At 41.5% G+C, this 27,320-nt stretch overlaps 1 protein-coding gene across 1 annotated transcript; it reads left to right on the forward strand.

Moving 5' to 3' along the window:
• The first annotated feature begins 224 nt into the window (after nt 1–224).
• VSIG1 (V-set and immunoglobulin domain containing 1) lies at nt 225–22,633 on the forward strand. The gene is made up of 8 exons (XM_032196549.1): nt 225–273; nt 3,163–3,323; nt 9,171–9,278; nt 15,585–15,783; nt 19,279–19,434; nt 20,160–20,279; nt 20,944–21,070; nt 22,450–22,633. Exons 1-8 carry the CDS (start codon nt 225–227, stop codon nt 22,631–22,633), a joined length of 1,104 nt encoding a protein of 367 aa, XP_032052440.1.
• The last annotated feature ends 4,687 nt before the right edge of the window (nt 22,634–27,320 follow it).

Consider the following 27,320-nt stretch of genomic DNA (forward strand, 5'->3'; position numbering starts at 1 on the left):
AAACACTCAGTTGCTCACACCCCACAAAATGGTTTCAACTGAACAATCACACCACTAGTCGGAGAAAGGCATACATGTGATAAAGGAGAATAAAAAGCTTATTGACGTGTTGATACATAGCTGATAAGGAAAACAAAAACCCACTTGAAAAAAAAAAAAGCCACGGTTGAGTTTTAGTTGAAGTCAGAACCTGCATCTGGTCTCTTTTCTCTCCAAACATCAAGATGTTTGCAACGATGCTGAAGATACTTCCAATCCTAGCCACCTTTGCAGGTAAGAATAACAAACTGATTGAAGTAACACTGAAGTAGAAGAACTTATTGAAATAAGAGAGCAGGTCAACGTGACTGGCAAACTGGGAAAACACTCTGGATTTATTTCTAGATGGAATGAATATTGTGGCTACAATGCCACGCTAATTTGTGGAAATCAGCAAGCTGCCCTCTGACTGGTAATAATTTTTTGCTCAAGAACGGAATTTTAGCTTTGGTAAATCAATGCTTTGCTTTACAGACAGGACGAGGCAAAGAGTTCACATGTAGAGTGCTAGACTGTTTCAAGAGGAGCCAAAAGCTGAATGTGAGAAAACCTAACCTTCAAGGCTGGTTTCATCACATTTGGCTTTTTTATCTCTTCAGGATATTCCTGGGAAATGATGCCTTGGGCTCATCCCCACCATTTTTTGGGGGGTATGCTTAACTTTAAGCATGCATATAATCATTTGGGTTTCCGTGAAGTTAAGTGAGGATGTAATACTCGTTGGAATCTAGGAAATATATGGTATATTAAAGATAATATATTATTCATGTTTCAAAGACAATTTATTGTGCTAAGCTTTACTTTTAATATATGCAGTAGTAGATATTTTAAGTCTAATTCTCCAGGAGGAGATGAACTGTGTCCACTAACGAAAATGAAAGTTAGATTACGCGTTTTCTTTTCAAGATGGAATTACCTATTTTGGATGCCAAAGAAATAACTTAAATATTTGCTCCTAGTATTTCAATGTCACCTCTCTCACGCATACAAACTCCACAGAGTTTTGCCTTAGAAATTAAAAGGAATTCAGTGCTGGTACAAATACTTTGCAAAACAATGTTGTGGACTTAAGGCTAGCAGTGTGGCCGTAGCAAGGGGAACCACTGACTGAAGGTTTCTGGGGAGGCCAGCAAAATATCAGCAAACTGGTATTTATTTGTTAGCATTAAAAACTTCATGGGACTGCAATGAGAGTGGATGATTCCCAGTTAACTGCAGTCACTTTCTCTGTAGCAAGGAAATGCTCACACAGTTATATTGCTGAGTAAAAGACAGAGCAATGGTTTAACAAGAAGTTATAGCCCTGCTCACACTAGCCTTTTTTATGGGGTCACTTTTTATTCATGTGCTTTTTTCACTGAAATTAAAAGGGCTGTATGGATGAGATGGGATTACGAGTTCGAAACCATAAACAGTGAATTAAACACAAAGCAAAGCTCTCTCTAACTTCCATGATGTGGGAATAGGCTGTGCGGTTCCAGCTTACTCCATTTCCCGTCAAAAGCACCATCTTAGAATTAGCAGTGGCTTTTAAAAACCTTGCTGGACAAATAAAGTTTTATAGGTTTTGGCCTTATATGTTTACTAGAACTATGCTAGTATATTTCAGCTGAATGTATTTATCCTAAACATATAACTTTATGGAAGATGGAGTCATTTCAGCTAACTTCTTGTGGAAAAGCTTGTAATATTCAAGCTGTGGCACTCCTGACTCCAGACACAGAGAGTGATGAAGGAAACACACAGAGCAGATGACTGGAAAAATTATGTTTTCAGTAGTTTGCCATTGTGTTGAAGGACCATAGCTTAATTCCAATGAAGAAGAGAAAATTAATGCACATACTTGCAAGTATTATTGTGGCAAGAAACTATAATCTTCTGGCCAACTCTAATTGTTAAAGCTGAGAACAATGAACTGAGACAGCTAAAATAACATTACATGGCTTTCATATTAGATTACAGTAAGGATTAAGCTATTGGGAACTCATAGGACAAGCAGGACTTACAGATAGCACTGGGATGCCCTCTTTCCCCAAGGCAGGATCCACACTAATTTAGGTCAGTCTGCAACCATTCCCGTGAGACTGTTCTCACATATAATGCAAATCTCGCTGTAGCTAAAGCTTGCTAGTTCTAATCCTAGCCAACACTGACATGGAAAGTGGATTATTGCCTTCTTCCTTCCACTGAATTTCTAATACTCAAGCTATCAAACAAGGAAGTCAGACTCCAAAGATTTTAGGTTGAGATAGGCTTGCCTACTGTAGGAGCTGATGGATCTGCAACATTTGCATGGTTAAAAATGCCAAAATATATTCTTTCTTAAACTATGTTTTCTCTCATGTGGGTGATAGTGATAATTTGAGCAAAATATTCTTTTGATGTTGCTGAAGGTTCTGTTTAAATTCTAAAAAGCAGCACCCTAGCCTAAGATGCACAGATATTCCATTAAGAGAAGAATATTTTGTATGTTTGCCTCTGTCACTCATACATTGGAAAAAAAAAAACACAACTTCTGCATGGAAGCCATAAGGAACCTAAACATAAGCAAAGTAGTTAGCAAAAGGAAAATGGAGAAGGGCTGCTAGGCTCCAAACTGGGGGAACCCAACAGTGCCACTGAGTCAGAAACAGAACGTAAGAATACAAGAAGAGACAACGCTGTAGCAGATGGTGAGCCACGGATAAAGATCAGACATCTAAAGGAGTAACTGCAGAAAAGAAGGCAACAAAGGTGTAAACGAGGCCTCAGGACAGCTGTGAGCGAGAGCGTGAGGTTCAGGAGAGCACTGAGAGTGCAGAAGAAAGGTTCCGTTGAGCCGCAGGCTCTCAGTAAGAAGACAAGCCTCTGCAGGTGAGAACAGGCCTGCTTTCAGCTCTGCTTTGTCAGAATATTCTTGGTTTTAAGGGGACAGCTATTCTGGGGATTTATGTGCTTGTTAGCTTTACCCACTCCCAGCTCGTTATCATGAAAACTTCCCCATCAAGCCCAAGGGAAACTGCTGAAAGGAGAAGGACAGACATCTCCTTCAGGTTGTTTAGATAAAGCAGGAGCAAGGCTCTCCTGCCCTGCTCCCGGAGCTGGCCCCAGCAGGTCTCTGCTCACCGTGCTTACTGCCCACAGGTCACGCCGGCAGCGTTGTGGTGACCGTTCCTGAGAAGATAGTGAATGTCACGACGGGCGGCAATGCAACCCTCCTCTGTACGTACGCAAGTTCTCAGCCGCTGGGAAATTTCTTTATCCAGTGGAGCTTCTACAGTGCCAAAGAGAGCCAGCTGCACACCGTAAGATATTTATTTGTTATTAATTTGAAGATATGTTTAAGATGTCCTGATGTCCTTAAAGAATCTTGTTATGTTTTATAGCATTATCCTCACTAATACCTGGGGGCAGGTAACATTGGTGTTCCCACACTAAAGACAAAGGACTGAGGTGCAGTGAATTTTAGGGCAGATGTACAAAGCTACCGAGGCTCCCAATTCTTACTGCATGCCTGGGCTCTCATGGAAACTTATGAGAAGGTAGGAGAGGCATTCAGATGCTTCAACAACTTGCTCCAAGTCACACAGGAAGCGTGACGTGGAGTAAAGCTGAGGTGTCCAAAAATCACACAAGTGCTCCGGCCCCTGGACCAGCTCCCTTTTCTCTTGTCTGGCAGACACTTCCTCCTATTGTGAACGTGTTTTCCTGGTGAGACGCCCTTGCCTATGACAATGCATTCCCCACCTCAGGGTCAAATGCGAGCTCCATTAGCGCTGCTATTGGGTGGCTCGGACGAGAGCAGTGCGTAACAGGCCACCAGCCCAAGTCAGCAGCAGTAGTGGGAAATCTGCCCCAGTTAACTTGGGTTAGCATTTCGCAGCATCCCGTGGGTGTCACTGCAGTAGCAGAACAATTACAGATCAAAGGCAAGTGCTCCCTGCCCTTCCTGAGACCAGCAGCTCCCCCTGCAGCAGTGCAGCGTGGTAGGATGGAGTATCAGCATGGAGGGGGCAGCAGGACTGTGAGGGACACCAAGTACTACGCAGCTGCCTGCTGTAAGCATTGCCCCAGCCCCTCACGTGGCTCTGAAGGCCTTGCAGAGCAGCCTGGACTGCCTCCAGGGAGTCAGGGATGGGATGTGCAACTTCTGTACATACCCACGCTAGCAGTCAGACTACGAGAGCTACCAATGAATCCAATGTTTGGGTGTGAAATTAATCCAGCATAACATGCAGGTTCTGAGTTCCCCTTAGCTCACCCAGCAAGGTGCTGAGCAGTCAGCAATGCTTTCCTTTATAAGAAGAAATGCTGCTTAGAAGTATCACTGCATCCTTGAAGACCGTGACTTCTTTCGACACCCTAGTGTCATGCTTGGCCTTTAAGACAATCAGCCTGTTCCCCCTCCCTCCCCCCCTAGTTTTAACATTACTGCTAACATTTTTTTCCTACAAGTTCAATTTTCCTGCTCGGTGTTACACCTGAGAGCTGATGTAAACAGGTTTGACTTAGATCACTGGCACAGCCCACTCTGATGATATTCCTGTCGTGTTTAACAACTTCCTAATAACATTACATTCAGAGGTTTGCCACGGCTGATAGAGTTATACCTTCTATTCAGTTTATCAATTAGAGCAGAATTAGACTGTGTGCAATTTGCAGAACGTACAGTACTTACTACATTTGGCACTGAGCAATAGCCAGTATGCAAGCAAGAGCAATTTAACACAGGTCAGGGGAACTGCTTACCCTCCTGCTGTATGTCGTAGCTATAGATAAAGCCTCTAGCAGTGACAAGCACAAACAGTGGGCCCGTCCCAAGTTCTGACTCCAGCTAAATGACAGACTGATATATGCACACCTTTCTGACTAATTGTATGAGTAGTTGTTACTCATATCATTTGCTTTTTTCAAGTCAAAACTGTTCTTAAATAAAGAACTACTCACAAAAGGGTGGCAGCTTCACATTACCTAAATTGTGCATAGAGTAATGCATTATAATTTTGATCCAGTATGTTGTAGCACAGACTTCAATCACTCCTTCAGGTGGGAAGTACAGCACCAAGACAGGATCGAGCCCATATTCTCCAGATTCAGTTACAGTCTCTCCATTTTACTTGCGTTATTATAGCTGAAAGTATTTCAGAGGGAGCATGGGACAGCATCAAGAGATCCAAGAGGGGAAAAACCATTTGTAAGCTGTGATGGATGATGAGAAAATATCCCCTAAGGAATGTAATCAGAACATACTGTGGGTGGTTTGGAATATGCTCCAAAAAGGAAAAGTAACTGATGCGAGGCTCTGAAATGCCAGGGAAACTTCACGGTTCAATCTCTTTAGCACTCAGTCCCGGATTTTGCAGCTCCCCCTGAATTCAGTGGGGAAGCTGTGCCTAGAAGGACTGGAAAAAATGCATCTGGTTTTCTCCCCATTTGGTACTAATTTCATGGTAAATTCACTTTCACACCACAGCACACATCCATTGGTAATGGATGATCTGCATTGTCATTAAATAAAGTCGATACAATCTAGCAAGGTGATGAGGTAGTGCTAATCCCATCCTCCTTGAGGACAGAGGCAAAACTTCCCTTCACTGCAGTGCCTGTTATCCTCAGCTCTACACTCAGTGAGGCATGGAGAAAACCCTTCCCTCTGCTGATGTATTCAGAGGGTGCATGCATGTGCAGAGCTGCAGGACTGGGGTGCTTTAATTGAACTGCTTTTAGCAACCCATTCAGCCCTGTATTATTTGGTCCCGAAGCTTTTTACTGCAACACAGTGATTCCTCAGCATTTTGAACCTATTCACAGCAAAAGTAATCGTGTTAATACAAACAGTGGTAAGAAAGGACTGTGACTGCTTGTGAAAAATACCAATTTAAAGAAGTCACACAACACAGCTGAACATGGAATCGGATTTTCAACCTGTCTAAACCCACAGCAATTTGAGGCTGCTCTTTCCATTTCGCACTGGTGAGTTTTCTGGGTTTCAGAAAGGACAGAGTGCCTGGCAGCATGTATACTTTTCACCTACAGGTTTAAACCAAAATAATCTTTGTCTCTACAAACCTGGCTTTGCCCTGGTTGCTTGGCATGCAGCTGAAGTTAAATTTCATATTTTCTTCCTAGTAGAAAGTATATGCATGGCAACGGAAGAGACTGCCAGCTTTGGCTTACGTTGTTTAAAGAATACTAAAATCAAGTCAAAAATATATTCAATATACTGTTGAGCTGACAAAAACAGCGCAATTGAACATGTTGGCACTATAGTTTACTGAATACCAGAACAGCAGCTTGCATGTTAAGTTGGATAAAATTATTAAATTTTATTATATACTTAGATTCATCTAACACATCTCAAATAAATAATGAATACTTCCTTATAATTAGCGTCTATTTTCTCCAGAAAAAAATATTAAAAATTATACTGTTATTAAAAAATTGCCATTTTTTCAACAATTAAATGGATAAATTTTCAGCTTCCTTTTTTTTTTTTTTTTTTAGAGTAGAAAATGTCTGCCAAATATTTTAAAGATAGGAGACTTACAATTTTTCAGAAAGCTACAGAAAATACTTGTTATCTCACCTGCTACAATCCTAAATATTCCCAGCACCTCACTAAGTGCTCGCTGTCTTGAGGACCCTGTTATTCATGTGGCTAGTATAAAAAGAATTAACAGGGGGATATTCTCCATAACAAACATAATGAAATCTTCATCCGAATAAATAATGTGTATTTACATAGCTGGTAATACGGCCATTTCTCTCTGCAGTGGCAGCAAATAATAAAGCTAACACTGTAGTATGTTAGAATTAATTAAGGCAAATTTAGATTCTTTAGATTCAAATTAAGATTCTTTTGGCTTTTAAGATTAATGAGGCTGAGCTTTACATTATTAGATTTTAGGACATTATATATATATTAAGTATGGAGGCCATAGGTGTCTTTTTAAAAATAATGTTATTGTTTTATACCGTCATGTTACAAGTTTTGCAGTGTTCTGAGATATGTGAGCTCAGCCGCAGTTCTGTTTCGAAGGAAATCAATAAGATCAGTGTGAGGACTGGTGCCAGTGCTAATTTAACACCCTGGAGTATTCAGCCACAGATTTTACCTTGCTGCAAGCTTAGGCAGCGCTGTACATCAGTGCACAGACCCAATGCTTCCCAGCGCTTGCTTTGTGAAACTGGCTGGCGTGCTTTGCTGTTTGTTGTGGTGTTTTCATATCCTGTTCCCCTTCGCCACAATGCTGGTGCAGGTGCTCAGCAGCTAAAAGCCATGGCAGTTACACGGGTGGGGAGGAGATGCCACAAACAGCCGGCTGCTCGCAGACACTGCGATGAGGAGGAAGGCAGCAAACAGGGGAAAGGCAGGTGTTCGCTGGGCTGGTTTGAAGACAGTGTAGGTATATGTAGTGAGGAATATTAAACTTTTCTCTAATTGGAGCCTAATTCTGCTCCTATCCTGAGAAGTTCCACCAGTGGAAGTAATTCTCTTTATTTGAACTAAATACTGTAAATGTCAACTAATGGAAAACGGGAAGTTATGTGTATTTTTACTTTTTTTTTACTTTTTTTTTTTTTTGGCCTTTTTCACCCTAGCAATATGTCTTTTTAATGATGAATTTTATTTTTAAATAGCTGCTCCCAGCCAAGGATCTTGAGAAATTTCCAACTACCCAACTCTCTGTACTTTACCAATAGACAAACTGAGGCAAAAACTACTTATTCAGCTCACCCAGAGTAACAGAATATATCTCAGCCTTATCTGCTTCCTAAGGTAGACTCACAGCTCCTGCTAAGATCTACATCTGTGCTTCATTTTATGCTCTGAGTCACTCGGCTGACCTCAGTATAAAGCACCTAAATAAATGTTTGAAAGACTGAAGCTTTCTGTTGACTCTGCACAGGCGAGGCTGCAGCCTGGCAAACCTAAATCCAAGTCCTGAACCCAACCAGCACCACACCTCGAGCCTCCAGCCCAGGCCACCCACAGTTAAAGCAAGTGAAATTATCAGAGACACTGCGTGGCTACCCAAGATATGCTCACTGCAGTATTATTGATGAAATTTTGAGTTAACTAGAGGAGTAAAGGAAAGGAATGGCTGTTGTTTGCAAGAGATGCTGGGTGAATTATTGATATGCCTCTCATGGAATAGTTCTCTTAAAAAAACCTAACTTGAAATACTTGCAAATGATGACATTAACACTGCTTTGGCAAAACTGCTGATGGATGATAGTGAGGGAAGGAGTGTAGCAGCCTGTAGCAATGGTATCTTCCATTTATTCTGTATATTGGCTTTCATCCCGAGGGAGCTCTGCATTTTTCTCCTATCTGTGCTACCAAGGAAGTGTCATTTAGCAGCAAGGGGCAAGACTAGGTCCTGAGAGCCCACCACACATGCTTCCAGTCACAGATGTCTGAGGTCGTGTGCTGCAGGGGCTGTCAGTGCTGCAGGGGATGCTGGCTTGGAGCACAGCAGCCCAATCCAGCCCCCAAGTGAAGACAAGCCTCTGCAAAGCACTGCCTGGAGCACTACAGATAACTTACTGGAAGGGGCCTCTCTGATACATGAGCATTTTGTTTTGCCTAAGGGTGATGTTTTTAAAACCAAGTCTTATCTAACACTTCAGTGACCCTGCAGGCACCAAAAAACACAGTTTCATTTAATGGCAGAAAGCAAAGGCAATACCTCCAGTGAAGGGAAGACAGACCCTGCTGTCAGTGCAGTCAGAGCAATTCCTGGATGCCACTAGGGTTGCTGTTGGCTGCTTGTGGTTCTCTCTGGTGCTGGGGTGACAGTCTGCAGAGAGAAGGTCAAATAAACTGGCATGCTTAGGCAGACAACAGAGCAAAAAAGAGAGTGGCGACAAGTAGAAAAAGATCAGGTTGTAACTTACGTGTTTGGAGCCAGTAGGACACTTAGTTTGCCTAATTTTAGGTAGAACTCAGCAATAAGATGGTATTGCATCCCCCTCTGTTACTCAGGGCTTAAGACATCTGCACAACGTGCTGAGCATGAGGCACCCTGCCCTTGTGAACAGCACCGCTGCCTTCAGGGGAGTTGTGTAGAGAACAGGCTCTTGGACTTTGGGGGCACATTTCCAGTCTCATTTAACTCTCAGACCAGCCCATTTTTACTCAAATACAGCACTCCCCGTGTCACGGTATTCTGAGTATGGATGAAAAGTCAGTCAGTCATTGTCAAAAGATGGTGTATGTGACAGATGCACGGGGAAGATGTAGCTGGAGATACAAGGTAAGAAACAAACAAACAAACAAACAAAAACCAAACAATCTTAACAACAACATAAAAAGAGCTAAATAGCTTCTGCTAGATTTATACTGCTATAAAACTTGTAATTATGTTCTGGGTTAAAATCCTAAAACCAGCACATGGCTGAGATGAGCTCAATCAGATGCATCACTCAGAGCTTTTACCTCACGCTAATTTTTACTGCATTTTCCTCTATCAGAATTATTCTGGAAGTAGCTGTTGCTTTATTCCCACAGCTATTCAAGTGGCTGAACTAGTAACTGATCCTTCAAGAATATTCTACCCAAAGAGTATCTGAATAGCACGTCCACACACCAGGAGCCTCTGGGCTGAATGTGAGCAAGGCTGAATAGCCCAGATTTGGGGCTAGATATTTACAGAGAGAAAAAATATTCCTCCTCGATCCCCCCTCTAGAACGTGACATTTTGGGCTGTGACGTACAGAGGAACCCAAAGCTGCCTGCTGAACCAGCCTCCTCTCAGCCATCAGCTGGCCGGTGTCCCAGCCAGAATTCCTTCCAAACCCTCTTTGAGTGGGATTCCTGTCTCACCGTGAAGTACAGGGTGCAGCCCAAAGCAAATTGAGGTCTGATAACTGCCAAAGGCACTGAGAAAGCATGTTTGTGCTTGATACGCTGTAGAAATTACTCACTAATAGTTCAGCCACAAGAATGACACTGTGAGAACATGAAAGAAATGATCCTCCAAAGCATTTTGCGCCAGTTAAAGCTGCGGAGTGATTAATTCTCTAAAGGCTTCTGACTCCATCCCTTTCTTCTACCAATGTGCAATTGTGACAAGAGGTTTCCAGTCATCCTCGGTTACCCATGACAAAAATCCCTGTGATGTAGGGCAGAATATCCCTGCTGCAGTCTGGCAGATCAAAGTTCCATTAAAAATGTGTAGAAAGCAGCTGTGGATGAGCAAATGCATTTGGGGCCAGGCTCAGTCACATGGCACACGTCAACGAAACCAACGCACATGTGAGCATTTGCCTGCTTATCTAGCAAGCTCAGAATTTGCGCCTTGGGCTTTAATTAACACTTGGAGAGTGCAGCATTTGCTCTCTGATTAGACGGTAAGATGCTTAAGGGAAAGATGAATACATTTTTTTCCCTGGTTATTTTATAAATTCTGTCTGTACTCAGAATTCAGAAAGAGATGATGATACCTATCTGCTGAAGTTGTTAACATCTCCTTTTGCACTTATTGGTGAGAAAGAGACTTCAACAGTTCTTTTTATGGTAGCCTGAGAAAATGACAAAGAGAAAATGATAGAACAACACGCTGCTGGGGTCGGAATGCCTCCGAGTGCCTGAGCTTTACAGCTCTCCAGGCAAGGGCTGTGAATCAGAATGAGACGCTGAATACATCAGCCTAGAGAAACGTCATCAGACAGGATGCTCCAGCTTTGCATCTGCTGGTGGGAGAAAGCGAGATGGGCTGGGGGAGGGAAGATAGGTATTAGACAGGAAGCCATGTCCTGGTTCTGCCTCACCGTCAGGACGTCAAGGCTACTGTGCAGATTAAGTGGCATGTTTTGTAACACATCTTCAAGTACATCTGCTTTTACAAGTTTGACACCCAGATGCACTAGGCAAAACAGCAATGTGGTGTGATGGCAGCAGGGGATGGCAGGAACACTGACCTGGACTGAGTCCATCCAAAGCCATTTGAAAGACGCACATTTACACTAATTCTAGCATCTATTTGTCCAGCCCCAAGAAGGGAAAGGAAGCAGATGGAGGCACGTTTCTTCTAATTTTCTGCCTGTTTTTTCACACGTGTGCTCTACCCCCCACGGAACAAGATTGCTCTATGGGAGATGCTGCATAAACAAACCTGTAGATGGGTTTTTCCTTTTCTGCCAGATATCTGGCAGCCTTCGAAAACCCTCAACACAGCTTTGCCAACTGCTTCCTCTTCAGGTGAGCACTTTCCTTACCATCACACAAGAAGGGGAACAGCCTTCCCACAAGTCAGGTGAAGGTAGAAAAGGATGTGTGATTTCATGTACCAGATCCTTCTGAATTCACGACACAAATGACCTTGCCTCCAGCATCGAGGTTACCAAGATTTTCTTCCAAACTAGCATGACCATTCCCACTTTCTTCCCTGTTCTGTTTGTAACCCATATTCGCTGAACAGGTACACAAAGTTCAACTGCCTTGGAGCGCTATGAGACCAAATCCTCTTGGTTGTAGCAGACACTGAGACTCTGGAGACACAGAGTAACCATGCCATTGGCATAGAAAGGCAGGAGGGATGACTGCTGACACCGCTGGGCATTAAGCAAACCCTCGCCCACAAGTTAGAGAACAAACTGCAATCCTTTCCAAGGCCAAGGAGAGACTTTCTGGACAGCTTTTAACTGTTTTGCAGAAACTGCTGTTTCAGACTGTGGAGTTATTAGGGACAGCATTTTTAGGAGTGATAATCTCACTTTTTTTTTTTTTTTTTGTCAGTTATTTGATTAGTCATCTGAGGCAGCTGCTCCCTTGAAATGTGAAAAGGCATCATTATATAAAAACTTGCATGAGCAAACAAGCTGGTAATTAGAAGTAGCAACCATTACTACATCCACGGTATTGTTTTTCCACTGGTAAATCATCAACTTCACTATAGCTGCTCATGGTTTGCTTGAGGACATTAAGTGCTTATTTTTACAGAGAACACAGCAGATTTCTTGGGTACTTTTTACATTCAAGATACTGGACTTTAAACATATTTATCACGCTGATTTAAAAAGGCCTCTGGCAAGGGACTGCCATTGACTACATTTATACTTTTCCCATGTAGACATTTTAAGGACATTTCAGGTGAAATGGAAAGAAATGTCAATGAGATGCATACTTGTGGGAAGGGATATCAGCTGTCAGATGCCAAAAAAAAAAAAAAAGAAAGAAAAAAAAGAAAAAAAGAAGCTTTCTCTATCTTCCACAGAAAAAAAAGTTTTTGACTTTTGAAATGGCATAGATACATTTTTGCAAATATTTTCCTATCTTTTTTTTTTTTTTGGAAAGGCATAAACATAATGTTTTTAAGGACAATATACAAACTTTTTATACAAGGGTTTAAAATATTAATTTTGAGTGTATTGTTTAAAATGGGCTACAAATTCGCAGCCAGTTAACTGAAACATGTTCCTCTTAAATGAAATTTCCTGTGTACACAACCCAATCATACCTCTGGGACAAGATATACACTCGGTAATTAATCACAACATTACTCAGCCTTTTTGGTGTTTACCACCTTCCCTCAGGCAATGAACTCCACAGCTAGTGAGATAAGCATCATACAGGAGCAAAAGAGAGAAAGGACAGGAGCCTGCAGGGGAACCAAGTGCATTTCCTTAAGCTGCTCAACTGTGTTTATATATTCATAGTTCAAACAACAACAAAAATACTAAAAGATTCAGTTTAAATCCACGAAGAGAAGAAATATTCTCTGCTGTGCTGACACCTGCCTCAGATTTAACAGTGTACACAAAATATTTCCTCTGTGTCCATTCAGAAAGGAAGAAAGAGCACTGGGGATTAATTTCGCAGTGTATCATATGAGGGCTTAGATGCGTAATTCACCCTGACATCAGATGAACTACATCACACTCACAGGGAGCACTTGCTCCTCTGTGTTGTTTACTGTCATGCTCTGACTGCATTTACAACTCGCAGTGCCAGACCTGTTTCCCAGGAACATGTGCTGTAGCTGAGCTGGCACACAGCAGGCATAAATCCCAAATGGCTCTGAGGTAGGCTAAAGAGAATTTAGACCTTTTTTCAATAGTGAAGCCCTAGGAAAGAATACAATGGACCTATCTCTCCTCTCACACTGCTGCAAATCAGGCAGTACTTCATATAAGACATTGTGCAACTGAATTTCACATTAGTATGAAGCTGATGGAAGCTCCTGCCCTTACCCTACTCAAATGACCATCACACTACCAACAAAGAGGAGGCACAAATCCATCACTGCTGTGATCTGTAGAGGAATATCTGTTTAAGAGAAGCCTGAGGTCAGAATTCAGAGGTTCTGTAACTTCAAACTCTTGAACTGAGCAGTGTATAACGTTATGTTATTGCTTGTACTATGATAAGTAGAGAATGAAAGAAGTGCAGCCAATAGCTTTTTTTAATTACAGGTATATCAGTTTTATATTAGCAAAGCAGAAAGCCACTTTTAAACCTGATGGGCTTGCATGCAAAAAATGGAAGCTGGAGAGTCTCTCCAGCAGTCTTGCAGACTGCTAACAAAGCCCACGCTGTGCTAACATTAAAGCTGTTATCCTTCCTCGCTGTAACACCAGTTTCCCACGTGCTGGCAGCACACGTAGTAGCTTTGGTACTCAGAGCCCTGCATCAATTGTACCTGGTGTTTGCAATCCTGGGGAAGGGACAGATCAAGCCTGGCTGGAAAGCAGACAAAACTGCACTTGAGATGGGGCCAAGCTGCAGTACCAGGGCTGCTGGTGCTGTACAGCCTTGTGTTTTGACCTTCATTTCAAAGCTTTATCACTGCATACACCAGCTATGTTCAGGCAGTTTTGGGGTGTAGCTTGCCTTAAGCTAATAAAGGCATTGAGATAACATTGCTTAAAGATTTCAGTCAACACTGTATCAGGGTGGATAAATAGAATTAAGAATAAATATTCTTAATTCAAAAGGCAATCAGTTGATCTGCAAAGTAAAGCAAATTATACTCCTTGCCTGGGGATTTGCAGTGTCCCTACAGGCAGGAAGCTTTGACAAAAAAGAACTTTTGATATTAGTCAGGCGTGAATGGCATTTTACACCAGTCTGTGAAACTTTTTCCTACAAGCATTTTCCAACTATTTCTATTAAAAACATGTTGTCGGGTCCAACTTCAATAAATACATTTACAGTGCTGATTCCAGAATACTGTCAGTGGGACAAATGTTAGATCCATTTGGGTGCCAAACTGTAATTCTGTACGGTTACCACTCATCACTGTGAGAAAATGGTTTATGGATTGTGCTGCAGCCACTCCATTTGCCTAGGAAATGGTGTTTGTGCACTGGGGAGCATACTGCTTATCCCAAACACTGCCACTTATATATAATACTATTAGTAACATCTGACAGAAGTAATTAACGTTCCATAGTCTTTCACATTAGCTTTGTTCTTCCAGATCTAGATTTCCCAGTAGAGTTAGACAGGACAGCATGCACGTACTCCTTGAGAACTATTATATTCACCCCAAAGCAGATGAAGTATTCACAGCTCAAGGCCCAAGTCTCAAACTACCAACCAGTCTCCATAATGAATACAATTTATCCTTCTGTTCAGCCAACGAGTTTGGGCTTATAAGCTTGTGAGGCCAACTCTGTTCCCAGAGTGCTCTTAAGTACAATTCATGCTACTGAAATCAGTGAAATCCATCAATGTTAAACAGCTAATTTTAATTTAAATGCTGCATTCCTTAGAGACATTTTTGCTTACCATGCCTTTAATTCTGCAGAAGTTTACTACTGTATAGTAAAAGGGGAACTTCTTGGTCCCAAACAGGTATGACTTCAAGCACTGAAGCCAACAGCTGTTCTTGACTTCCATCTACGCTATAAACTCAAAAGAAAAAAGAAAAAGAAAAAAAGAAAAAAAAAAAAAAAAAGAACAAGATAGTTCATGACACTGGCTCTGATCTTGATCACACAAACAAGAACAACATAGTTGCTCTAACTGCACGTGTGATGATTCTGCTGGTGTTCTTGTACTGCACTATTATTGCTTCCAAATTCACGGCAGACAGATCAGGCACCTTGTTTGCTTAGACCTATGTCACGTGGATTCACTTCAGTTCTCTGTTTGCTAGCTTCTATATTTGGAAAGCTCTGCAGCCACCCCCTTTTTGCAGTGACAAATCCATTCCTGTCATAATCTTCTACTAAGCTGCATATTAATAATATCATAAATGATCAGTGCTTCAATTAGTGCCACTATTAATTGCGCATAACTTAGCATTTGTACACAAATTTGTCATACGATGGTCAATGATCTTAAGTCTGTGACTGAAGGACCTACAAAAAATAGCTACTGTCCATTTATACAACGAAAAAAATCCCTGTCCTGAAAAGCTTGTCATCTAAGAACCATTAGAAATGTACATGCAAATGTACCACATGTTTATCTCTGTTTTCTTGGGGAAAGGTGCAAGAAAGGGGGTGACCTTGCTTCACTTAATCAAAAATCAACCATAATCCAGTTACAAGCAGCAAACAAAGTGGCAGTAAGATCTTTTGTTCTGAAACTAACAATGGATTTTCTACCACAGATCTATTATTATTCAGGAGGACAGTCTTACTCCTATGGAGAGTTTAAGAACAGGATCACAGCTGCAACAGGTCCAGGGAACGCATCGATAACAATCTCCAACATGCAGCCCTCTGACACTGGTTCCTACACCTGTGAAGTTTTCAGCCCACTGAATGATGCTGGCCAGAGCCAAAAATCAGTGATTGTCAATGTGCTGGGTAAGTGCCTTTCCTCTGTACTGCTGTACTGTAGTTTTCCTGCCCTATTACAAAAAAAAAATCACGCCTCAAAATAAGCAGCAGCAGAGGGAATGACGGGGCTGTGATGAACAAGGCCTGTGATGCAGAAAGAAGGGCTCACTTGTGTACTGACGCAAAGCTTTTCTCCGAGGGCTTTGAAGGCAGGTAGAGCTTGTGGTGCCATCTAGCTTCCAGACGAAGCAGACCTGGCCTGATACCACTCAGCTGCTACACTTGCTTGACCTACAGCAAAATCTCATGGTCCCCCGAGAGGCCTTCAGATTTACTTCGTACTCTCGAAAAGCTACCTGATTTAAGCAGGTAGCTGGAATTATCCAAGTTCACTAGATTGTTCGTGTTGGAAAAAGAATGATACTATTTGATTAGTATCATCAAAGACGAGCCGGCAGGGAAGAAGACCAGCCTGGCTGAACAGAGAATTGTGGCGTGGGCTTAGGAGAAAAAAGAGGGTTTATAATCTTTGGAAAAGAGGGCAGGCCACTAGGGAGGACTATAAGGATGTTGCGAGGCTGTGCAGGGACAAAATTAGAAAGGTCAAAACTCATCTGGAGTTCAATCGGCTACTGCCGTTAAAGATAACAAAAAATGTTTTTATAAATACATCAACACAAAAAGGAGGACTAAGGAGAATCTCCATCCTTTACTGGATGCGGGGGGAAACTTAGTTAAAAGAGAGGAGGAAAAGGTGGAGGTGCTTAATGCCTTCTCCTCAGTCTTTAGCAGCAATATCGGTTGTTCTCTGGATACTCAGTACCCTGAGCTGGTGGAAGGGGATGGGGAGCAGGATGTGGCCCTCACTATCCATGAAGATCTGGTTGGTGACCTGCTACGGCACTTGGATGTGCGCAAGTTGATGGGGCCGGATGGGATCCACCTGAGGGTACTGAGAGAACTGGCGGAGGAGCTGGCCAAGCCGCTTACCATCATTTATCAACAGTCTTGGCTATCGGGGGAGGTCCCAGTTGACTGGCGGCTAGCAAACGTGACGCCCATCTACAAGAAGGGCCGGAAGGCAGACCCGGGAAACTACAGGCCTGTCAGTTTGACCTCAGTGCCAGGGAAGCTCATGGAGCAGATTATCTTGAGAGTCATCACGCGGCACTTGCAGGGCCACTTCAGGCCCAGTCAGCATGGGTTTATGAAAGGCAGATCCTGCTTGACGAACCTGATCTCCTTCTATGACAAAGTGACGCGCTTGGTGGATGAGGGAAAGGCTGTGGATGTGGTCTACCTTGACTTCAGCAAGGCTTTTGACACCGTTTCCCACAGCATTCTCCTCAAGAAACTGGCTGCTCTTGGCTTGGACTGGCGCATGCTTCATTGGGTTAGAAACTGGCTGGATAGCTGGGCCCAAAGAGTCGTGGTGAATGGAGTCAAATCCAGTTGGAGGCCGGTTACTAGTAGCGTTCCCCAGGGCTTGGTGCTGGGGCCAGTCCTCTTTAATATCTTCATCGATGATCTGGACGAGTGCACCCTCAGTAAGTTTGCAGATGACACCAAGTTAGGTGCGTGTGTCGATCTGCTCGAGGGTAGGAAGGCTCTGCAGGAGGATCTGGATAGGCTGCACCGATGGGCTGAGGTCAACTGCATGAAGTTCAACAAGGCCAAGTGCCGGGTCCTGCACCTGGGGCGCAATAACCCCAAGCAGAGCTACAGGCTGGGAGATGAGTGGTTGGAGAGCTGCCTGGCAGAGAAGGACCTGGGAGTGATGGTTGACAGTCGGCTGAATATGAGCCAGCAGTGTGCTCAGGTGGCCAAGAAGGCCAACGGCATCCTGGCTTGTATTAGGAACAGTGTGGCCAGCAGGGCTAGGGAGGTGATCGTCCCCCTGTACTCGGCTCTGGTGACGTCACACCTCGAGTACTGTGTTCAGTTTTGTGCCCCTCGCTACAAGAAGGACATGGAGGTGCTCGAGAGAGTCCAGAGAAGGGCAACGAAGCTGGTGAGAAGTCTGGAGAACAAGTCCTACGAGGAGCGGCTGAGGGAGCTGGGCTTGTTCAGCCTGGAGAAGAGGAGGCTCAGGGGCGACCTTATCACTCTCTGCAGGTACCTTAAAGGAGGCTGTAGCGAGGTGGGGGTTGGCCTGTTCTCCCACGTGCCTGGTGACAGGACGAGGGGGAATGGGCTTAAGTTGCGCCAGGGGAGGTTTAGGTTGGATGTTAGGAAGAACTTCTTTACTGAAAGGGTTGTTAGACATTGGAACAGGCTGCCCAGGGAAGTGGTGGAGTCACCATCCCTGGAAGTCTTCAAAAGACGTTTAGACGTAGAGCTTAGGGATATGGTTTAGTGGGGACTGTTAGTGTTAGGTCAGAGGTTGGACTCGATGATCTTGAGGTCTCTTCCAACCTAGAAATTCTGTGATTCTGTGATCAAACTAAAAAGCCCTTCTAATTGTAAATGACAACTTCTCTGTGAAGCCGTTACTTTTAAGCATAACCCAGGCCCAGCAAAGACCAAAATTTCAGAAAGAAGTAAAAAAGAGTGGAATGACATTTACTTCCTAGTAAGTCAAAAGTTTGTACTAACCCCATCTAACCATTGCTTTTGTACTGAGAACGCATGCCTGGTCAGAGGTACAAATCAAACCCTTATGAAGGAGATTGCAGTATCATTTGCCCGTCTTCCGTGTACAGGACGAAGACACATGTAAATTCATTTCCTGAAAGTCACATTTTTCACAGTACAATTATTAATTCTCATTTAAAATCCCCCAAAGAGTAAATCTTGGAGCAGATAAGGGAAGAGACTGTACTTTTCCCATGAAAACTAACTTATGCACATAAACTTTGGCTGTGTTCATTGCCAGTATAGTCCTAGTGATGGTACTCCAAAAAACCACAACAGCATGCCTAGACATAGGAAATGAAAAATAATAGCTGTAAGCAGAAGCAAAATCTTCAGTGTACAAAGTAGGGAAACTATCAAAACTTTTTTTGTTGTTGTTTGTTTTTTGTTTTTTTTTCTTTTCTTTTCTCTTTTCTTTTCTCCACATAACTATAGTTGATTTATTTATTCCACAACTGCAAGATACTGAAGAATCAGGCCTTGACTCTCTCTTTTTATGTGGAAAAGCTCCAATGCCCTGAAGGAAAGATGGGAAAGATGCTGCTATGTGGCAGAAAATGCTAGAGAATGTATAGCGGCTGGTCCAGTATAAGTAACTGATAGTTGCCATCAATGCCTAACATCTCACCATCCCTGTAATAGTATTTATTTAGCATGCAAAGGAAGAAAAGATAATAAAAATGTATCCTAGGCCACGTGTATATATTTAGTATTACTGAAGTCTTTACAGGAGAGCCTTTGGTCAGATGCACAAACAAGACTATGCTCTCTGACAGAAATCTGTAACTGTGGTTTTATTCTTTACTACAGCAGCACAGAAACAGACCCCAGCGTGGAAGCCTGCAGCCTTGGGTGTGAACTCATGTCTCTGTTCTTGTTCTTTTACAGTCAAACCATCAAAGCCTTTCTGCAAAATAGAAGGAACGCCAGAGAAAGGCCATCTAATCTACCTCTTATGCAAATGTGAAGAGGGATTGCCTCACCCTACCTACCACTGGTACAAAGTAGACGACAGTACCCTCACGCCTGTGACTGAGCAATTTAGTACGTAACTACAGGACTGCCATACCATGCTCAACAGCCAGAGTGCTGTAGTACCAGCTAGGATTTCAAACACTTTGCATCACATAGGGCAGTTAAAACTTACCCTCCTCTTCTGACGTTCAGTATCACAAATTCATATTTTTACACACTCAAATTGGCTGTCACAAAGAGCTATTTTTTTCTTATTGTTAAAAAAACTTCATGTTTGTTTGTTTGTTTTAATAAAAACTGTGGCACATTAAAGTCTTGTCTATACCAACCATTACTTTAAATGTAAACAATGTTAAAATGGGAGAAATATTAATACCTTTACATCTTCCTTCCTTTGGAATTTTGAGTGAACTTACATTCAAATTAAGGCAATTTTTCATTCAGTTGCTAATAAATCCATCCTGAACATCTTCAGTACCTGTTAGCTTTTCATTTATGAAATTACAATGACAATAGTATCAGTGCTGGTGAAACATTAGACAGACTTACTTATAGAGTATGGGCATACTACTCATCTTCTAATATGTTCCTACAGAATCCTCTGTAGTAATTGTCAAAGAAGGTAAATGTTTTGGATTTAAAGAATACACATATATAAAGAATGAAAGAATAATGGGAAAACCCTTTAGCTTGTACTGTTTTTCTTAAAAGCTCTCACTAATACCAACTAAAGAAAATCATTTCCCTCTAAAGTATACGAATGTTAATCTGTACCTGTTCTCTGTTTGCCATAGATCCAAACACTGGCATTCTTTACATCGGCAACCTCACTACCTTTGAAACAGGATATTACCGCTGTATAGCCAGCAATGTCATGGGGAACAGTACCTGTGAGCTTGACCTAACTTCAATGCGTAAGTGAAAATAATCCCTTATATGATCTATGACATACTCTTTGAAGGAAAATGCTGTAATATCTTTGAAACAGATTTTATTTTTTTTTTGGAAATGCAGGCAGTAGTCAACCGTATCTGTTTGCAGATTTTTCATGTAAACAGTAACATTTAACAAGAGCCAAGTGTATGTTGTATAAGCAATCATGAGATATGTCCCTGAAATGAGTACTCAATTACTCAGTGGTCTATAAAATGAAAATGGCAGGTCAGAGCTAGCAGCTGTGCTGAAGTGGAAATAGGTTTTTAGGGTTCACAAAAAATCAGATCATGCAGCTGAGCAACAGAGATAAAGGCAACCTCAATTTCAGATTTTGTTTGCAAGGATTGAAGAACAAAGGCTTTCAACTATGGCCAATGTTAACAACCCAGTATTTCCCTTAGCTGGTCATAAACATGGGGCTTGTTGTGAGTAGGGTGCTAACTGTTAAGAAAGAAGGCAGAAAAGGTCATAAAAGCCCAGTTCTCTTTTTCCTAGAGTATCTTTGGCCTCTCTCCTGGAAAAACATACTTAGTTTTTTAGGTCTTTGAACTGAATGCCTTCTTTCTGGTAAAGGATCCTCCACTAAAGTTGTATGGGATTTTGCTGGATTAATACTTAAATTTAATTTTTTTTCCTTTCTAGATTCAGACAGTGCTATTGTTGCTGGAGCATTAATTGGAGCAATTGTGGCAGCTGTTATCATTTGTGTTATCGTCTGGGTCTTAACCAAGAAAGCAAAGAAAAAGAAGTCATCAAGTAATGAAATGCAGTAAGAATTCATTTGTTTGCTTGATTTTAAGACAATTGTTTCTGTAAAGCACTGCTGATAAACCAGAGCTAAAGTAAAACATAAACACTGTAAACATTTATAGAAGAGTAAATAATACAAGGCTTGAGAAAACTTCTGAAGTGGGAGTATTTGCTTTTGTGTGACTTTCAGGCTGTTGCACTTGTAATATGGTTGGTCATTACCCTCTTCCTTATGTTTACATGCAGCTACTACCAAGCAATACCTAAAATATAGGTTGGAAAAACAGTGCTTTGTATTTAAAAGTTTATGGTGGTTGTTAATAACAGGTGGATGAAGTCAAAAAAGTATAGCAGCTAAGGGTTTCTCTCAGAGAATCGACTACTAGACATGACAAAGGGCTATGGGACACATGCTTGGGATACTCTAACGTATCTCAAATGTCTGGAGCCACTAAGGCTTAGGCAAAGAATGGAGCCCAGAATGTCCATTTTGATCCTGCTTTGGAAATGTCTTTTTTTTTTTTTTTTCCTGTGCTTTGGTTGCTCATTTCTCTCCTAAATCGCCAAATCTTCAGGGTATCATCTCATATGCTACACAGTCAGCCCCATGATGTTTAACGTTTAATTAATACATGCAGCTGAGCCAGAAAAGATTGTCATGTCATCTGGACACTGCCCCGTAGCAGAGGTCTAAAACTTCCTGATGGGCATTACTGCTAATCCAGGCCAGTGGCCCCTCATGCACATGATTTCTGCTTTGAATTGATGCAGCTTTAACTTCTGATTAAGTGCTTGGACCCTAATAAACCTTACTAATAAACCTTACTACCTTGAATTAACCCACTAGTATTTGATACTTTTTTACATGTTAAAGTACTTAAATATTGGGAGTTGATTTATTATTGTTTTGATAAGGGAAATGGAATTCATATCTATTACTAAAAATATTTTTCTAGATATCAGCCTTTTCATAGCTCTTTTCTGACTGTACCTTATGTTTATGTATTCGAATGGGACACCAGATCTGCATGCAATTTCCCTGAAAGCTCACACCAACCAGTTTATTTTGCTATCCCTTTTCAGACACTGTCCAACACTACTCAGTTTCCCATTCTGCTTTAATGAGCTGGCATTTAAACATACTAAAACCCACTTTTTTTTTTTTTTCTAATAAAATCACTTAAACCAGTGATACTGATCAGTCTTATTATCCACCACTGTCAATCTCTGTCTTAACAGTGATTTTGTACCTTCTCAGGTGCTCTCATAACAGAGTCCTAATAATATGGGGGTTAATGTTCAGATGACAAAACTACGAAGATATGTTCTTTTGAAAGACTCTAGTGTAGATGGGATTTCAGTACGTGAAATTACAATCCTAATCCTGTCTCCCTGCAGAGTAATGGCTCAGAAACAATCCAATGCAGAGTATGTTCAGGTACCGAATGAAGAAAACATACCTGCAACCACAGTTCCATCAAGCAACATGACAAACGAATACCCCAGTGTTGATGAAACAGCAGCTTCTGGAACACCTGAAAATGATGAGAAGCAAGACGTGGAAAAAGAAGAAACAGCCTAGAGTTTATTTCAACAGTTTTCCTTGTCAGCTTTGGAGCCCATTATAAAAAAAAATAACAAAAAAGAGAATTTGTTGTTGAATTAACATAGCATTGGGACTTAAATCTACATTTGTATTGGGAAACATTGGGCTGGAGATTGAAAAGGATGCTACACCTGCACTTTGTGAGTAGCAGATTGGGCCTTTAAGTTAACCAAATTTCACATGTATTTATAGCTAGATAATAAACATAAAAAAGTACCATCCACAGTTATACAATCTATTCTACAAAATTAATTAGAAAATGGTGTCAAGCATTGAAGAAAATATGCCGTTCCTGTCAGCTATCAGTAATGCTGTATGTGTCATACAGTTCTGAACCACAGAAGCCTTCTCTGTGAAGTGTTGGCCAACCTCATGTCTCCTGTGGACCAAGAACTACCATCATGGCCAGTACACTGCAATGTTTAAAGGATCTGATTTTGCACTTCAGAACTAAAAACATGTTTCATCAATTTCATCAGAGCGCAGAAACAGATTTAAAGACCTGAACCAATGAAATGTTGTGTCTGAATTCCACTTAAAGTTACAAAACCAAAACAGTCCTGGAAACATTTACCCTGCTGCTGCCTAACATGGTACACCCTTTGTTAACCACAACCTTCTGACTTTAGAGTTCCCAAGACATCAGCATTCCGGAGCTGGGTGTTTCAGCAGTTTGGGTTCCCAGTTTAATGGAATTAGCAGTTGGGTGCCCAGTTCGAACCTCAACTGATTAGTTTCTAGGTAACAGGTGCTGGCAATCTAAATCCTTTACAAGGCTTGTAATAACAGGCAATCAGAGTATCAGATTCCTCACAAAAAGCAGATGTTTCTGCTTTCAAAACTTTGAAACGATCACTGCCAACTATGTAACACATCAGCCTGAACTGCTTCCTTTTCCTGAGATGACGTAAATTTATTTCCAGGCAGCTGCCCTACCCTCAAAGTGACAACCTCATGCTACTTTTCTGCTGGTCGCTCTAGCCCAGTGTAACTTTGACCATTTTCTATAGGTGAAAGCTTCAGGAGGAAAGGTAAACAGTGGGTCCACAACAGCCAACAGCTGAGCGACGAGATCCAAGAGAGGAAGAGGAAAAGGCAATTGATCCATATACACTGATCACTAAACACCTGTCTAGTGCAGCAGACAGACTCTTCTCTCAGGGCCCAGTTTCTAAAGACAAGCAATCCTTCTTAAAAAAGGCAAAGATAGTTGAAGAAAGTTCTTCAAAAGGGCAAAGATACCTGCTTTCAGAAGAGCTGAAGGACAACGGGGTTCAGGCTCAGGTCTGTTCAGGAACCAGACAGCCTCAGCAGCTCCCTAAGACCTACATGAGGCAGATACTCACTGACCTAAGGAGACACCACTTCCAATCTTGTGCACTGCAGAGAAAACTGTCTGACCTGGGGATCTGGAATGTTTTGGTATTTAAGTCTTCTATAAGATCTACTATTTCTCCTTTGGTGACTGTTTCTAGCCTGTGAAAGTTACCGGTATATAACATTGTTTTAGCTAAAAGCTGCTCAAGCTGGACCACAAGGATCAAACTCTTACTAGTGCCAATGCTGCTGCATCCTGTCAGCGGGTCACTGTTCTCTCTCCAAAATATCCAAGGCAAACATTAAGTCATGACAAGTGATTTACAGGCTTGACAAGCGACAGTACGAGCTTCTTCTTAGGCAAGCATCTTTTGTTGAATCAGGTGGCGATTTTACTGAGCAAAATCTGCAAACTCTGACCATGCAGTCTAGGTGTAGAAGCTAAAGGAAAATTTCTTATATTCTCACCGATAGTTTTATGAGCATGGTCAGTAATAGCAAGAGGAGAGCACATACAGCCTTCTCCTGTTTGGGTGCCATTTCTCACCACAGGTGTTTCCTAATGAAAAAATTCAAATGTACTGTTGGCCCAAGGGAGCCTATAACTTGGCTGAGAGTGGCATTAACTTGACATAATTTCTTCTGCAACACTCCTAGGCATTCTTTTACCCTTCATAGAAGAATATACACAGCTCCTCATGGCACTGCTTTATTTGCATTAGTTCTAAAGTAATCTCCTGTATATATGCCAACTGCATTTTATTTACTGTAATGCTCTTCCAGATTTCAGGTGTCTGCAACAGCACTCTCATTGTTATATGGAAGGACTACATTAAGTGGTCACTGTCATTGGGTTTTAATCTTTCCTTAATCTCAACTCCAGAAGCTTCTCTGCATCTATTTCTTATATAACTTCTAAGATTACGGGCTTATTCTGGTGAAGTTGTAATTGCATCATACAGCTAACAAAATGTTCCTAGACTACCCCAGGTCTTACATGTGCTAAAAACCAAGAGATTGATCATGTTGATGCTTTTATACATTCAATTGTTCTGTTCATTTTATAAGTTCTCTCTTACTTCTAACCACCAGTTTGTTCTTAAAAAAAAACAAAAACAAAAACAAAACACCGACCCACCCCCCAAAAAAAAGCAGAACAGACTGCTGGAGGTGAAGATGAAGGTAAAGGAAAATACCTAAAACATTCAGAATTTCCTAACATTCTGAGATATTTTTGTAAGCCTTCTGACAGATGTTCATCCTCAGTATGAAGATTCTCGCATGTAAAACAGTTTACTGTAAAGAATGGGACACAGTTCATAGCTTTCCACTGCTGCTCTTGGCAACGTACAAGCCAAATCAGATACTGAGCCACGGCATGTAGCTCAAAACCCCTGCAGAGCTATGCAGGACGCAGTGTTTTTCACAATTTGCTTCAGATGTTTTAAGTCTTTGCTGCATGGCCCACTTATGTCCTCCTGAGGGAGTAAGAATCATTAGTATGGAAAGCAGATATTAAGCCAACATCCGAGCCACCATCTTCCAGGGAAGGGGATTTTAAAAAGCTACAGAGCTGTGGCAGGGTTTTTGTATTTGTTTTCTTCCTTTTTTTTTCTCTATACAAAGATCCAGGACCAACACAGAATTTAACTTCAGCTTTTCTCAATTCAAGTTTTCAGCAGCACCTCCATAATGTATAAAAAACATCGTTTACTCATTCAAGTTCCTGCTTCAAGGTCTGCACAGCCAGGGGTTATTGTCAAGGCAAGTTTTCCCCACTGCTCTCTGTGCAATGTAACCTGCATTTTGCTTTCTAGGATAGACTTAAAAGTACTTGGTGAAGATTATGTTTGTTTTTAAGTTTCTGTCTTGCTTATCAAAATAAATTGCATTACCTTAATCCCTACAAGTTAAACTCTAAAAACTGTCATCTTCTGTTTCCACATTTCCTTGCAGCTGAAGAACAAACATGTTCTGTTTCCATACTGTGTAACGGATGGCAGGCTTTCAGCTGCCTTGCTCTCTTCATCCAAAGTGCAAAAGCTATTTAGGAAATACTGGTTTTATTACACGTAAGTTTAATAAAGTTTTATAACACCAAAGACTGCTGTTTAGGAAATTGTCTTTATTTCACAGAATTTCACCATCAAAATTTGTTCAGAATGGAGAAATCTACTCCACCGGTGCCACAAGATATCTTACCAACATCAGAACAGGAGGTCATGTGTTGAACTTCGTCCTTCCCTCTCAAATATTTCTGTCACAAACGTTAGTTATTATCTTATATTACACAGTAAGAACTCTCAGTTCTATCACTGAATGCTAAAACATTGAATTTAATTCCCATCATACTAAAAAGCAAACAAACAAAACAAAACACAGAATCCCAACCTCCCCCATGTCAATTCAACCAGAGATTACCAGCACAAAAGTAAGAAACAAACGCAGTAATGACAAGTGCATGGAAGCCTTCAGTGATCTGCATGAAAAAGCAATTTAGAGGACAGCTCCACTTCTCCCCTGCCCAAAGAAAACCTTACATGAATACAGTCATCACAGAAGCTGCTAGAATTAAGTTTTTCTAATAACCTACATATAAGAAAGCTCGCTCTCCTTATTCCCATACGCTCTGGAACAACTCTGCAGGAAGTCACCTTACAAGCACACTTTATCCCTTAAATCTTTATCTGAAGCAGAGAGAACAGGAAGATCTTTGAGACTCCTAAAGCAATAACCTTATTCTTTGCTGAAAAAAAAAAAAACAAACAAAAAAAAACAAGCAAACAAAATAAAACACCCCCTAAACATGCTCAGTTTCTTAACTATTTCAAGAAATTTCAACACAACAGCTTGGCAGCACAGTTCCTGACCTCCCAGTAAAAAGAACACTTCTAGTGGGGAGGATTCCAGGGATTAGATCTTTAGAGGGGTACTTAGGAGGAGGAGTTTCCATTAACTGCAGTTTTCACAAGCATTCATAACAGCAGGAAAAATCACAGGCAGCTGGTTAAAGAGCAGGTGTTACAGTCACCAATGGTGACTGAGGGTGCAGTTGCTGGGGAACTGCTGTAGCTCTTCTCACTCCACAAAATCATGTTACTTTTAACACTGAAATGAAATTTTAACTAACAGTCTGCCAGATCAACCCATGGAAAAACAAACAAACAAACAAACAAAAAAAAAACACAAAGCACAGTGGATTATAAAGTGTCTCAATTTGTGCTGCAGTCACGAACACTTCTCAACTCAGATTCATTGGGTCTACCTTCTAATAACTTAATACCAGGATTTGCTATGAGTAAACAGAGATTAACTCTGGCTTCTGTTATAAAATACTGTCAGTGCT

Source organism: Aythya fuligula, chromosome 13, assembly GCF_009819795.1.
Source record: "Aythya fuligula isolate bAytFul2 chromosome 13, bAytFul2.pri, whole genome shotgun sequence".
NCBI classification, from domain to species: Eukaryota; Metazoa; Chordata; class Aves; order Anseriformes; family Anatidae; genus Aythya; species Aythya fuligula.